At 42.8% G+C, this 16376-nt stretch overlaps 1 protein-coding gene across 1 annotated transcript; it reads left to right on the forward strand.

Moving 5' to 3' along the window:
- Positions 1–6277: 6277 nt before the first annotated feature.
- LOC132540276 (endogenous retrovirus group K member 6 Pro protein-like) lies at positions 6278–7103 on the forward strand. Its single transcript, XM_060197044.1, has 2 exons — positions 6278–6303; positions 6674–7103. The coding sequence occupies exons 1-2, from the start codon at positions 6278–6280 to the stop codon at positions 7101–7103; spliced, it is 456 nt and encodes a 151-aa protein (XP_060053027.1).
- The last annotated feature ends 9273 nt before the right edge of the window (positions 7104–16376 follow it).

The following is a 16376-nucleotide window of genomic DNA, read 5'->3' on the forward strand; positions in this document are numbered from 1 at the left end:
ATATGCACTCTCACAGAACCTGGTCTGTATTTAGGTCTGGAGACTTTGTTAGAAAGTGAACCACCTGGGATGGAATTAGAGAATGCTATGCAAGGAAAGGTCTCACCCCAATAATGAAGCTGAGGGTTGTCATTCCACACGTGAAGTCGCTGGACACAGTCTGAGCTCAAGCATGTTGAGGTGGCAATCCTTGCGTTGATTAGGTTGTGATCGGCCGATGCAATATTATTTTATATGGATTGGGATAGGCAGGTGGGAAAGTGGGCCATATCCTAAGCTTCCAGGACTTGGGGAAATGTAGGCTCTATAGTGGAGATGTGAGGTTCCTGCTGTCTTAGGTTTCAAAAAGACAATGGATAGTTAATATTATCATCACATTATTTGGTAATTGGGTTAACTTTGAAAAGCCCTTTTGTTAGGGTTTGTTGTATAGTACCCAGTATCTTCTACATAGCTGTGCCATTGGTTGCTTCTGAAGTTGAGAAAGAAGATCTGAAAGGGAAACTAAAAGCAGGATCTGACTAAATTGAAACTAGGGCACCAATGTAAAAACCCTGTGGTGAGGGGTAGACATTCAGCTTCCTAGGCAGGTAGGGCGTAGGGGTGGGTGGGATGGGACACAGTCTTTTGGTGGTGAGAATGGTGTTTATGTACACTTCTAGTAAAGTGTAGTCATATAAATCACTAGTTAATATGAGAGGGGAAATTAATTGTATGTCTTGAAGTTTTTAAAACATAGACTGAGTCTTTTGAATATATAGGCTGTGTATTTGATATGCAGACTCTCTTAAAAGCCTAGACTAATGTCTCCTTTTTTAAATAAACAACAACAATAAAAAAGAAATTTCCAAATCCTCTTCCACTCATAGGGGTTCTCTCCAGTAGGTATTCTCAGATCGATAACTGAGAATTTGATTTGTCTAAAAGGGTTGCATTAAAAGGGTTTGTGTCTTGCATGAGTCGACAAGTTGCACAGACTGTGAGAACTCCCAGTGGTAATGCAGTTCACGGTGTTATGAATTCACCCATAAGTGATTTTTATGTCTGACCATCAGCCAATTCCGGAGGAAGTAGAGTCTTAGGATTCTTGATTTCAAAGTGTGCCTTGAAGGTCTTAGGTTCTGACAATTGTGTCCTACCGAGAGTGCTGGAATGTATTAAGGTATTTTTGGCTGCAATCTTGTGATCATGTCCTTTTTCTTTTGTACAGCTTGCTTTGAACATTTTTCTGCTGGGACTTAATCTTGTGCTGTGCCCCCCGAGAAGCCAGCCCGGATTAAACAACATATGGCGCCTACAATGTGGGACCCGACCTGCGCATCTGTCAGATAACTGAAGACAATTTCACTAACTATGCACTATAGCCTTCTCTTCTGCTTGTGAAGATATCTCCAAAGGCGTCTGCCCTTTCTTCAGAAATCAGGAACAACTTGGGAGCCAAGAGTTGAGCTCTCTCTACACTCTGAGAAAAAAATTTAAGTATATCAGTAAACTTATTTCCCAAAGCAGTGAATATCTGAATACCCTTTAGTTCTCAACAGAACAAAGGCAATCACTTTATGAGACAATCAAGTAAAATATCACATATTTTGTAACTTGAAATGGTATTAGATCTGATTCAGAGTATAGAACAAGTAGTAGGGAGAAAACTCACAGGACTGTATAACTGCATAGTTGACTATAATTTTCTTTTCAGGTTAATTTTTTTTTCAGGCTTATAAAGTGCGAATAGAGGGCTAGACAGTGGTGCACCTGGTTGGGTGCAAACATTGCAGTGTGCAAGGACCAATGTTCAAGCTCTGCCTACTCACCTGAAGGAGGGAAACTTCACAAGTGGTGAATCAGTGTTGTAAATGTCTCTTTCTCTCCCTTCCACTTTATCTCCCCTTTCCTTACTAATTACTTGGTGTGCATATCCAATAAAGATAAAAAGAAAGTTATGAATAAACACCAAAATTTTAAGAGCCAAGTATACATAGAATTTTCTTTTAAACCATTAAAACTTTTTATTGATGTGAGGTAGCTACATGTCACTTGCTTATATATTTCTCCAAAACTTTTTTCTTGGTACAAATGACTTGCATAATGTTTAAATGTAGTTTCAAAAATATATTTTACTAAATTAATCTGAAAGTTGGATTTTATGGCTGCAATTCTGACAACAGTTAACATGCTTCTCAGTGACACTCATGAAAACTGGTAGAAGTTATAAATCACAACAAAGACAATATTACTAATAATCCTTTGCTCTTATACATTCTCAATCTTATAGTAATAACTTAACGACATATGTTGGTATGTTCCCTTCCCCCTGACCTCTGAGAAGAATTGGTTTGCCCCTTGATAGTTTTGTGCCCCACTTTCTCCCCGCCCCCTATGCTAAGGATGGGCAGAGTCCCAGCAGCAGTAGTGCAGAGAGGATGATGGAGAAAAGCACATGGTGTGGTGATTTGCCCGTTCGTGAATAAAGATTAAACTGCGTTCTCAGCCCAGCCATGTGTCTCTGGTCGTCTCTGTTACCCTCCTGTGAAGCCATCCCGGATTAAACAGCATATGGCACCTACAACGTGGGACCGGACCTGCGCATCTCACAGGTAAGTGAAGACAATTTGGCTACCTATGCACTATGGCCTTCTCTTCTGCTTGTGAAGAGATCTCCAAAGGCATCTGCCCTTTCTTCATGAGACTGTTTTGCTGTCTCTGGAACATTTATCTCAGGACCACTCTGTGGTTTCTGCCCAATGCCAGCCTGCAGGAGCCCAACGCCAGCCCACATGAGCTGGCTTTCCGCTGTGTGGTGCGGGGCACTGGTCGTGGGCTCCCTCCACACTGCTCGGCCACTGTGAGCAGGGCACCAGACATGGCAGGGCCATGGGGCAGGGCCGTGGCAGCCTATCATGGCTGCCACCCCAGGGCACCTTGGCCCACGCCTTCTGCACGGCTGGCCCACCCGCCCTCATGCTATGAAGTCTGGACAGATCCCGGACCACCTGGAGACCACAGGCACCCTGCTGAAACTGGGCCCCCTGGCCGAGATCTCCAGCTTGGGTCTGAAGAAAGACAAGCTAAAATACGCAGAGATTCATTCAGAGATCACAACCTGCAATTCCTAGAAGTGAAGTTGCCCAAGAGGCCATTGCTGGACAACGCACTCCCAGAACGGCTAAGACAGTATAGATCTAAATTTGTGTTTAAAATGACATGTCTTCATAACAAAAGTTTCTCTCCTTGTATATTGAAGACCATGTGTATGTGTGTCTTTAAAGTTTGGTAACATTAACTTTAAGGTTAAGAATATAACTTTAAGGCCAAATTCTTACCAGGCAAAGTTAAATGAAAAAGGTTTTCAACATAATTCTTATAAAGATAAAATTAACTTACATTTAAAGTCTGAGGTAAAAATTAGTTAACAATCAATATATTTTAACTAAGTTGGTCTAAACAAAACCTGCACACACCTAGGGTGTGTCTCCATCTTAAATGGGTGTAACAAAAGGTTAAATAGACTTGTTGATATGTAAAACTCTCGATTACCTTTCCTATTAGAAATGCTAGATTACACAATGGCTATGCTAATGATACTCATGCCTGAGGTTTTCTTTCCTTGATTCTCATGTTTACCTTTTCACATTCTATTGTTTAAACTTTAACCAACCTTAAAATCATTCTAAAAAAGACTTCTAATTGTAATAGTTATCAATTGTGATAAACTTTTAACCTGCTACAAGTTTGTTTCATAGTAAGTAAATTGCAGCTGTCAAGTTCTCTACAGAAAAGCAGAATTCTGGCAGCGGACCTTCCTCATACACCGCTCCACCCCCTGGCATTCTTCCATAGACATCTGCTTTCTACTGGCACTCCTATTGGACTCACTGGTACACGCTTAGACACTTTGCACAAAAGTGCAAAAGTGCTGCTATATTTCTCAAACACTGACTGCAGCCAGCTGCCCTTGTGACTCTAGGCCATTCCCCGCCCCCATGCTGTAAAATGCCCATCAAGGCAAGTACGCCCCCCAGAGGCAGGAAATGTTTTTTTTAAGCTGATAAAGTTTTGCCCACAGAGGCAAAAAAAAAATGGCCCCTTCAGGCCCTACCTTGGCAGCACACTGGTTCTAGTTACTTGCTTAGGTGTTTCTCCATGTTTGTGCCAGTTAATTTTTTGAAAATACCTGTACGATGTAGGTTTCTGTTCACCCCACACCCCTGGTACTGTGGTCATTTAGTTAAAAACAGAAGGGGGAATTGTTGGTATGTTCTCTTCCCCCCAACCTCTGAGAAGAATTTTCCCCTTGCTAGTTTCGTGCCCTGTTTCTCCCCACCCCCTATGCTAAGGACTGGCAGAGTCCCAGCAGCAGCGGCAGAGAGAGGATGATGGAGAAAAGCACATGGTGTGGTGATTTGCCCGTTCGTGAATAAAGATTAAACTGCGTTCTCAGCCCAGGCATGTGTCTCTGGTCGTCTCTGTTACCAACCCGTGAAGCCAGCCCAGATAAAACAACAACTGCAAAGAAAATTTATTAGTGAAGCAGGTCTGCAAATGTTTCCTATTCACTTTCGTTGTCCCCCTCTCTGCACTGAAATTCACTCTGTCCTAGCATTGTATGTGAAAAGGAGAAAATGTCCACAGAGAGTTGTGGATTTATAATGCAGGCATAGCCCTGGTGGTAACACTGGTGTCAAATAAATAATAAAAACAACCTACACTCAGTCTCTTAATAGTAACAATTCCAGAACCAATGTAATAGATTTTATTGTTGATCCACGTCTATTTCAAGAAAAAAAAAAGAAATGCAAATGGGTGGAGAGAAAAAAGGGAGATGGACAGAGAGAGAGACAGATAAAGTATACACTTACAGACATGCATCACTGGTTCTGAACCTTTACCTTGTAGATGAGAATCAGAGGCTTAAACCCAGATATTTACACATCAGGGCCCAGAAGCTTTTTAGCATTAGCTGTTTCTGGATCTGGAGAACCAAAAATAAAACCTTTTTCCAGTAACTCCAAGGTTGCGTGACTTTAGTTAACAAAAAACAGCTTCCCTTAGAAAATTAGTAGAAGAAAAACGAGAGCATTTGCAATTAGTTAAAGAATTGAGGGCTCTTGATTCGGTATTAACTTCCCTCTCTTTGCCACCCACCTCGCCCAAGGCTAAAGGGAAAATAAAATCTCAAAAATTTGTCCTGGCCTTTCCCGTCACCAGGAGCAGATCTACTGTTCCTCGAGATAGCACGAATAAGACCATGCCTCCCCCTCCGAGGGAGAGGATGACTCCTCGGAAGGGGAAGACAATGAGAGGACAGCTCGCTCTGACAACGGAGCCTCCGATGATGAGAATGAAGTTTGGGGGGTTCAGAGAGTGACGGAGACGCTGTAAAAAATCAACAATATTGCCGTCTAGGGTTTAAACATGTAAAAGATCTGAAAATGGCAGTTACCATTTATGGCCGATGGCTCCTTTTACCTTATCCCTAATTGAAATTTTGAGTGAATGGTGGCTTGTACCCAATGACTGGTGTTTTCTAGCCTGCGCCACCATAACGGGGGGTGACTATATGCTTTGGAAGACTGAATTTGCTGAAAACTGCAGGGAAATAGCTCTCCGTAATTCTGAAAGCAAGGCTTCAAAGAAATGGACCAGAGAAAAAACTCTTAGGAAGGAGCCCTTATGACACCAATGAAAGACAGGCCCAATTCCCCCCAGGTCTTCTGGCTCAGATTCAATGGGCGGGTCTCAAAGCCTGGAATGGGTCCCCCCTAAGGGGTCGGCGACCACTTCTCTTGCTAAGATTCGCAAAGGTCCTGATGAGCTCTATAGTAGTTTTATCAGCCGACTTACTGACGTGGCTGAAAAACTTATAGGCCAAGACGAAAAAGAAAGTGCCTTTGTTAAACATCTCGCATTTGAAAACACAAACCCCGCCTGTCATGCTGCCATACGCCCCTATCGCTGAGGTGCCCACCTTTTTGATTATATCAAACTATACGCGGGCATTGGGTCTGCCCATGCGATTGGACTGGCTATTGGTGCTGCCCTTAAAGACCTTACATAAGGTGGTCAGCCTAAGACTTGTTTTAATTGTAGACAGCCAGGACATTTCAACCAAGAATGCACATCCCTAAAAACAGCACACGCACGGCACACCACTCTATGCCCCTGATGCAAGCAAGGAAGGCAATGGATCTCAGAGTGCTGCTTTCAGACAGATGCCCACTATAATACTCTCCCCCCAAAACAGGGAAACTTCCAGAGGGGCCAGCCCCTGGCCCCAAACATGAGACAAATCCCTGGGGCTGTCAGGTTAGTGTCCCCCAAACGCCAATTCCTCAGACTCAGTCTCCAATCTCCCCTGAGCCACCACAGGCAGCACAGGATTGGATCTCTGTTCCTCCACTAACACAATATTAACACCCGAAATAGGAGTTCCTACATACTGGAGTTTTGGGGACCCTACCTTCTGGTACTTTTGGACTCATTCTTGGCCATGCTAGTTCAATTCCCCATGGTTTAAATGTCTCCCCAGGAATAATTGATAATGATTATACAGGAGAAATAAAAATTTTGGCCTCGTCCACTTCTGGTCCCCTAACCATAAAAACAGGACAGAGAATTGCTCAGCTGCTATTATTTCACCTTACTCATCCTAATCAAAACTTTTTCAAAAATCCAGAGGCATCAGTAATTTTGGCTCTTCAGATGCTTACTGGGTCCAACAAATTACTCAAGATAGACCCCTCCTCAAATTAAAACTAGACGGTAAAAGCTTTGAAGGACTTGTAGACACCGGAGCCGATGCCACGGTAAACTCTGACAAAGATTGGCCTTCTTCTTGGCCCCGCACGGCCTCCTTGACTCATCTCAAAGGCATTGGCCAAACCTCCAACCCACAGCAAAGTTCCAAGGTCCTTATATGGACATATGAGGAAGGTAATATTGGCACTGTTCAACCCTACATTGTGCCTGCCCTGCCTGTTAGTCTTTGGGGAAGAGATATCCTTGCCCAACTAAATCTTATCATGTGTAGCCCAAATGAAATTGTTACCCACCAAAAGTTAAAACAGGGCTTCCGCCCTGGACAAGGTTTAGGAAAATATTCTTAGGGAATAAAAGATCCTATTTTGGTGGTTTAAAAGAATGACCATTCTGGACTAAGGAGAGAAAATTTACCCTAATGGCTGTTGACATTCCTGTACCCCATGCAGACAAAAGTACTTGGAAATCTGATGAGACTGTGTGGGATGATCAATGGCCTTTGACCTCTGAAAAATTGGCTGTGGTGACAGAGTTAGTACAGGAACAACTTGCCGCTGGCCATATTGAGCCTACCACCTCCCCTTGGAATACTCCTATTTTTGTTATTAAGAAAACATCTGGCAAGTGGAGACTGTTACAAGATTTGAGAGAAATTAATAAAACTTTGCTTACTATGGCAGCCTTACAGCCTGGATTACCCACCCCTGTGGCCATCCCTACTGGGTTTTTTAAGATAATCATTGACCTTAAAGATTGCTTTTTCACCATTCCCCTACACCCTGAAGACAGTCAGCGGTTTGCCTTTAACCAACCAGTTACTAATCTCAAGGGGCCTATGTCATGTTTTCAGTGGTGGGTCATCCCTCAGGGTATGGCTAATAGTCCAACGCTATGTCAAAAGTTTGTGGCACAAGTGATTGATACCTTTCGCATTTTGTGGCCTTCTATCTATATTATTCATTATACAGATGACGTCCTTTTAGTGGGACCTGACAGTACCCAAATAGTTTACTGTTGTCGAGAACTATCAGAAAATTTGGCAGATACGGGACTCCAGGTTGCCTCCGATAAGATTCAGCTTCAAGACCCTTAATTTTAATTAGGCTTTGAGCTTTGCCATCAAAAAATTGCTACCCAAAAACTTGAGCTTCAAGTAGGCCACTTGAAAACTCTTAATGATTTTCAAAGACTATTGGGTGACATAAATTGGATTAGGCCATATCTTAACCTTACCACTGGAGAACTTAGGTCACTTTTTGAAATTCGTAAGGGAGATTCCAACCCTTTTTCACCCCCCACTCCTTGACCCCTGCAGCTACATGCTTTATGGTTGGTAGAAGAAGCCATTCAGAAACAGGGAGTCTCCTTTATTTCCTATGCTTTGGGTTCATCTTCCAGTTTCCCCCCCTAAAGTACTTGCTCCCTACACCTCCCTGGTTGCTGAGCTTATTCTTTCAGGACGCGAACAGAGCCGCCAGTCCTTTGGTAAAGATCCTGAAAAAATAATCATACCATATTCCAAAAGTCAATTAAAATGGCTCATGCAAACCACAGATGAGTGGCCCATTGCTTGCTCCTCCTTTTTGGGAGAAAATGATAATCATTACCCTGTTGATAAATTACTTCAATTTGCGAAGGTTCATTCCTTCATTTTCCCAAAGTACACTTCCCCCACCCCTTGTCAAATGCCTGCTTAGTATTCACTGATGGCTCCTCTAATGGAATGGGCGCCTTTGTTATAGATGGACAGGCAGCCTCTATTTGCTCCCCCTTCAAATCGGCTCAACTTGTTGAGCTTTTTGCAATAATACAGGTTTTTCAAAAATTAAAAAATCATCCTTTTAAATTGTACACTGACAGTGCCTATAATGCTCATTCAGTTCCCATTCTTGAGACGGTTTCCTATATTAAACACTCCACAAATGCCGCCCCTCTTTTTTCTCAGCTTCAAAAATTGATCGCCTCTAGATGTCAACCCTTTTTTGTCGGACACCTTTGTGCTCATTCCGATCTGCCTGGCCCCCTCTCGAAGGGAAATGCTTGTGCAGATGCTGCCACCCGCTTGACTTTTCCAGTACTGATAGGTTCTGTAGATCAAGCTCAAAAGAGTCTTGCTTTACATCATTTCAGACCCTTCACCTACTTTTTAAGATCAATCGTGAGCAAGTTCGTCAAATTGTTAAACAATGCCCGCTTGTGTCATACTTCTACCCACACCCCACCTGGGTGTTAACCCCAGAGATTTGGTCCCAAATGAAATATGGCAAATGGATGTTACACATGATCCTGAATTTGGCAACCTTAAATATCTTCATGTGACTATAGACACATTTAGTGGATTTATCTTTGCTTCCTTACATACTGGAGAAGCTTCTAAAAATGTTATAGCCCATGTTTTAAATTGCTTTTCTGTCTTGCGAAAGCCCATATCAATTAAAACTGATAATGTCACAGGCTATACTGGACAAAAGTTTCAAGAATTTTGCCACAAGTTACAAATTAAACACATTACTGGCATTCCTTATAATCCTCAAGGACAAGGCATTGTCAAACGTGCCCACCAAAATATCAAAAATTCTCCGCATAAATTAAAGAGAGAGGAATTATACCCCCAGAAGCGGTCCCCTAGAAATATTCTTCATCATGCCTTGTTTGTTATTAATTTTCTAAATTTAGACACCCATGGCAAATCTGCTGCTGATCGCCTCTGGCACCCTGAGACAAATAAAGATTATGCCACAGTCATGTGGAAAGACCCGCTCACCTTCAAATGGAATGACCCAGATCCAGTCCTCATATGGGGGAGACGTTCAGCCTGTCTTTCTGACACCAAAGAAGGATCAGCTAGATGGCTGCCAGAAAGGCTGATAAAACTAATTAATAATAGAAATGAATCCAGGGAGAAATCTTCTCCCTGAGAAAATTTACGCTTCTCTTTTTCAGGAAAATGATGGGATTCAAAATACCGACAGATGGTCCACTTGTGCGGATGGACACCCACAGTAGCGCCTGACAAGAAAGGAGCCACCTCCCCGTTTGCTTGGCAATTTTTCCTGACAAAAAACTACACCAACTATGCTAAAAAACAAAATTATGGTCATCTTTTAGTCACGGCTGATTGCCCACCTCAAGGGTGCCAATCTACCATTTTTGCTAAATTTCACAGATTTTAAGGCACAGCCCAGAAAGGTTGCCACTGCCCGGTGCTTGTTGTTTGACCAGTGTCAGTCCTATTGCACAGATAGATGGGTTGAAGAAAATGTGGGCTGCCCCTATAAATGATGTAACATCCATAATGTTAAGACCCTAAGAGGTGGGGAGAATACAGGTCCATGAAATATGATGAATGACATAGTGGGGGATGTATTGTTAAATGGGAATCTGGGGAATGGTATACATGTACAAACTATTGTATTTACTATTGAATGTAAAACATTAATTCCCCAATAAAGAAATAAATTATTTTAAAAAAAGACCCTAAGAGGTTATGAAGTTATTTCCCAGCTTCCCTATAACAGCCATACATTTTTTTGCTGCTCCACAGGCTATACCTGGTTTGTTTGGGATTCCTGCTGGACCATGCCAGTCAAAGGAGCCATGTATATAACCAAAGATGAAACCTGGCCTAGTAGCCATATTTTTATTTGGCATGCTCTTTTTCAAGTTCAAACAACCCTTCATGCTGAAATTCAAATACGTGAGAAGGAGCTACATACACAGCTCTCAGCTTTAGCTACACACCACCCCTTTTGCTGGATACTTCTAGTAAGAGAAGGCCTAATGCTTGCCAATATCACTGGCCTTGACAATGTTTCTGAATGTTATCTTTGTGCTGCGTTAGTACGTCTCCCTTTGAGGGCAATTCCATATCCCACCTCACTGAATACTTCTGGCACATCTGGTAAGGTCTTTTCTCCCATTTTTGAAGTTTCCTTGTTCCTAACTCCTGAACAGGAACAATTTAGGTTTTTTTATTCCAATGCTAGTACCAGGTTGTGCAATCAGACTGCCTTACCTGCTGCAGATCTTATTGCCCCTGATAAGTTTTTCTTTTGGTGTGATGGTACCATTTTAAAAAATATTTCTAGCCAAATATATGAGAGATTGTTATGCCTTCCAGGTACCTTAGTAACCCCATAGACCCTATTTACTCCTGCTGAGTATTTAGGTTGGGACAGCCCCTCGTCCCCTAGAATAAAACGGGATGTTTTTCTTCCTTTAGTGGCTGGTGTTTCTTTTGGAACATCTGTTGTGGCTGCAGGTCTGGCTTAAGGCGCCTTCAGTCACTCCCTTCTTACCACTTCTAAGCTCTCTCAACAAATATCGCTGGCAGTGGAAGACTCAGCCAAATCTTTGGCCTCCCTACAGAGACAACTAACCTCCCTTGCCCAGGTTGCCTTATAGAACTAGCGAGCTTTGGACCTCCTGACCACAGAAAAGGGTAGCACCTGTTTTTGAAAGAGGAGTGCTGCTTTTATGTTAATGAGTCTGGTTTAGTGTAGACCCAGGTTCAGCAGTTACACAAGCTTAGTGTTGAATTACAAAAACAAAAATTTTCTGCTGCTGCTGATAGTTGGTGGAAATCCTCCATGTTCTCCCTTTTGATGCCCTTTATGGGACCCCTGATTAGTCTTTTGTTAATGATTACCTTGGGGCCTTTTATTTTTAATAAGATTACTGGCTTTATAAAACAACAGATTGACTCCCTGGCATCGAAACCCTTAACATATATTACCACAGACCTGATTAGGCTGACAGAGGCTTGGCTGAACCTGAGGGTGACAGACCTCTTTTAGGAGCTGCATGAAACTCAGATTTATGCACGCCAGCCTTGGTATGGCGTGGGCACCGGTAAGGGCATGCAGGGATAATCAATGCCAGAACCAATGTAATAGATTTTATTGTTGATCCATGTCTATTACGAAAAAAAAAAGAAATGCAAATTATGGAGAGAAAAAAGGGAGATGGAGCCAGAGAGAGAGACATAAAGTAGATACTTACAGACATGCATCACTGGTTCTGAAGCTTTACATTTTAGATGAGAATCAGAGGCTTGAACCCAGATATCTACACAATAGGGCCCAGAAGCTTTTTAGCATTAGCTGTTTCTGGATCTGGAGAACCAAAAATAAAACCTGTTTCCAGTAACTCCAAGATTGCGTGACTCTAGTTAATAATCCTGCACTTACATTTCAAGTAGAAATGATGAAGGTAAGAATAAACTTTTACTGTAAAGGAAGCTTCTGTAACCCTAGCTTATGCCTCCCTAAAAAGATACACACCCCTATGCCCAGTGTTGTATCTCATGTGAGGCTAAGCTTTGCCAAAAACTGCTATGCAGGAAAAATAACAGTTACTAAGGCAAACAGACCATGAGCAGTGGGTTCAAGGCCCATTGCTTAAACTGCAGGCTTTGCTACTGTAATGACGCTTTACTTTCAGGCCTGCACCCCATATTAAATCTTGTACTGTCCCTTTGTTTGGTGCCAGAGGTATCACAAATCTCTGAGCTCCTGAACAGCACATATATAAAGGACTTTTTCCGGCTTCCACACACCTCGGCAATGCGGCTATGCGCGACCTGATGATTAATAGAGTTCCTTGACTTATTCACATAAGTGGGTGTGCCATCACCCAGAACCTTTTCCTTTCTTTCTCACTCACTCTCCATAAATAAATATATAGAGACATTTTTTAAAAGAAGAAATATTAAAAAGAGGCAGGGGATGAAATTATCATGGCCTGGTAGATACTAGACCACTTGAAGTTATCTTGTGTACCAATATCAGTATCAATATCACTAAATATTTATCCAAGGTAATTAAAAAATTACTTTAGAAAGATACATTAGCACCTTTCCCTAAGGAAAGAATGATGTTCTGACAGAACACACAAAAGACAAGTCTGAAGGCGCCAAATTCTAACCAGAATTTCAGAAGGCCCCAGTTTATCACAGAAAATAAATAGCAATAATAAAATTATTAAACAGAAAAAAAACCTACCCACATTTTCTCTGTTTTTTAGGTTTCATTTCTTTGTTACCATTTTGGCGACATGTGTTTATGATGCCACCATGATAAGAAGTGGGTTTCATGCTCGTAAAGGTTGTTGATCCAACCTTGTTCTAGGGACTGCTAGGATGGGATTAGGAAAATCTCCTCCAAGTCCCTGATGTGATTCCCAGACTTAATCCCCAACAAGGTGTGGAGGGTGTGTCCAATCTATCATGCTCAACTGCTTTATAAGGGGGTGGGAATGCGTGGGATTTCACGCCATCTGAGAAGCCGACAACAGCAGGCACAACTCTGCACTCTAGCACATCCCGAGCTCCACCATCAGAATCCAGCAGATACTGAAAGTTTCTAATCCTAGCAGATGATGGATCAGGACCTTGTGGTGATGATGGCAAACTCAGGAATGAAACAGGTGGTGAGTTGGAAGGAACTGTTTTCCTGTGGGACAGTGGCTATGCTCTTTTGCATGGGATGGCTAGAGGGGTCAAACTGTTGATAGGTTCCAACGAATTTTTGAAAGACTTTCTTTCATCTGTCAAAATCAAATCTCTCTATTGAAAGTGGTCTCATCACTAGGCCTTTCGTTTCTTTCTTCTATTTTAAATTTAGAGGTTGATGGAGTAACTGTGTACGTAATTCTTTTGCTACTACTCCTGTCACTGAAGGCCATTCAATAATGACTATACATTTTGCAATCTCATAGATGTAAGTGGATTTCCCTACACACACAATTTATGTGCAGTACTCTATATTCCCGATATGAATGTAACCAATCTGTACTGTTCCTTCTACATTTTGCTTGATTCACTAAGCAAAATCCTTATGCTACCATCCAATATTTCCCAAAGGAAACAAGATGACCCTTTTATTGCTGAATACTACTTGGCTTTTAATCGCTATTATCAGTTGTTTTATTAATTATGATAAAATCCTCAAGACTGCATCTCTTATGGAGGTACACATTTATCCCATTTCTTTTTCATGTAGAAAGTGAACCAAGAAAGGAAGAGCCTATGCAAGCATGCCGAGGAAACCACCAAGGCAGCAATGCCCTCAGGTACTGTTCTCTCAGTCATATGTTGGTTAGCCTCTGTTTCTCTCAGCTCCACCATCTATCTTATGATCTAATTTCCTCTTCTAGGCCCTGCACAAGGGCTGTTCTCATAGTGAGGTCATCTCAGTATGCTGGGAGCTCTCTGGCAACATCTCTGAACCTGTTTCAGGATGTATCAGGAGGCATGGAAATACCTCATGTAGGAGAGTGCCTTGGATTGAGCCAGAGCAGGAGAGGCCTTGCCAAGACTCAGTAAAGCAGGAATATTTTCTCAGAGCTTATCTCGGCATAGTCCAGCATGGAACATGAACACGGTCTAGACACCAAAGTTTCCCAACTGGGCAGGTACAGTGAGTGTCCCGGGAATCAGGGATAAGGTAGACTGCATTGCTACCACCTTGGGTGGTTGGTTGGAACTCTGAGTGACAACTGAGGAAATTCAGGTAGAGGCTTTATTGCTGGAGCCAAGAGGGGCTCTGAGAAACCACACAGTCAGAGGTGCATGTATGGGGCACTGGGCTCACTCCAATTCTTCCATCCTTCCAGGTCGCAACCTATGGACAGAGTATGCTGTCCCCACTTGGACCACAGAGGACATCCGGATCTTCCTACAGGAATGGGAATCGATGAGCATGAGAGACGTGGCTGGGAACATGAGAGCAGCACGCATGATGGCTCACAGACTGAAGACCAGGGGCCTATTCAAGACCTGCAGGCAGTGCTTCCTGCTCTTTCAAAGTCTGCAGGATATATATCACACATTTCAGGAAATCAACCAGAAGCCCCGCACACAGCCCTTGCTGTGTCCCTTTGGACCAGCCCTGAAGAGGATCCTGCAAGACAGAAGGGAGCCTGACCTTTCTGGTATGTATGTGTCTTCTCTTTCTTGGAAAAGGTTGAGGGCAGGGAGGTGGTGGAGATTCTCACTGGCTCCTGCACTAGCTGGAGGACTGGGAGCTCTCACAGCCTCTAGCTGCCTGTCCCAGCAGCTCCTCAGAGAGGAGCGCAGAGCATGTTCCTGTTTGAAGATCCTTTCTCCTCAAGGGAATCAGCAGGTTGTGCTTGGGGATAGTGTTCTGGGACAGGATGGCTTGGCTGTTGCTGAGCTCAGTACTAATGTGCCTTTCATTCTCTACTAGGACCTCTCTGGGTGGATGGAGTCTATCTACCCCCTCTCCCTGATGTCTTCCATCCTTGGACACAGCCTTTGATCACTGCCATCCCTGAAAGCTTGGAGAAGCATCCCTGTGCACCTCCACAATGGAAGGACCCTCAGCTAAATGACTGGAAACCATGGAAGCCCCAGAACACGGCCCCAATAAGCACCCATTTATTTACAGCTGCTCTTCCTGGAACCTGCTACCCCCAGTGGTCATCCTCAGAATGACAATAACACACATCCAAAAGAGACCATCAACATCAGGGGAGATAGCCCAAATGACAGCGCATTACACATGCAGGCCTGACTCAGTGTGGCTCTAAATTGTGTCCTTGTGTCCCATACGAAACTCTTCTCTCTGTTGTAACGAAATACATCTTGTACTTTTACTGGGTTTTCTGTATTGCACAAGGCAATGGACTTTGCATGTGACGTGTTCTGTTCCTTGTGTAGTAGGTAGGGGAGGATCTAGGCTGGGATAAGAATGTTTTGTAGAAAACTGAGAAATTTGTACTTGTATTAATGATAGTGAAACACTACCTCCCCTTTAAAGAAATAAAGCTATCTAATAATACAGACCATGTTCACCTTGATTTTAATGATTTTTTGCAGGAGAGAAAATACATTGCTACCCAAATATGGCCTCTTCTATTTCCAATCCAATGTCTAGTCTTTAGCTAACTTATCAAGTTTATAGCTGATTTATGTAATGAGGTGCTGATTCAAACCATGAATCTGAGGTGTAGAACTGACCAGATTATAATCCAAGAATCAGTGATTGGTTTCATGAACTCTGAACTATCAAAAATGGTAAGGGTAGGGTGGTCAGGCGGTTGGCTACCTGGTTAACAGCCCATGGTATGAAGAACATGAACCCATACAAGGACCTCGACTTGAGAGCCTGTAGTCCCACCTGCAGGTGCCTCTCTTCCCAAGCAGTGAACCGAAGTCCTTCTCTCTTTCTCACTATCATCCCCTCCTCTCTCAATTTATTCCTTTTTTTATCCAAAAAATTGAGAAAAAAAGTTTAGGGTGAACTCTGGTTGGAATTTCAGGGAAGGTGCTATTTCAGGTCCTGTAGTAAGAATCGAGAATGATCCATTTCCCAAGGTTTGGACATAGTTAGATGCTAGGAACCCCTACTTACACACTATCCTTTGATTTGTGGTAAAAGCGTAACATCTGGAGCTTTCTCTGGGTTTATCTTTAACAAGAGCCATCCATGAGGGCAGTCCATAGTAAAAGCTAGAGCATCCATCACTGAGGTGTCCTGCAATTCCTGTACGTATATTGAGCAGTGTTGGGAGAGAGAGAGAAAGACAGAGAAACAGGAAGAGATAGACACAGACAGAGGCAGCAGGCAGGGGCAGAGAGGGATTATGGAGAGTATATA

The sequence above is a fragment of the Erinaceus europaeus genome, chromosome 9 (genome assembly GCF_950295315.1).
Source record: "Erinaceus europaeus chromosome 9, mEriEur2.1, whole genome shotgun sequence".
NCBI lineage: Eukaryota > Metazoa > Chordata > Mammalia > Eulipotyphla > Erinaceidae > Erinaceus > Erinaceus europaeus.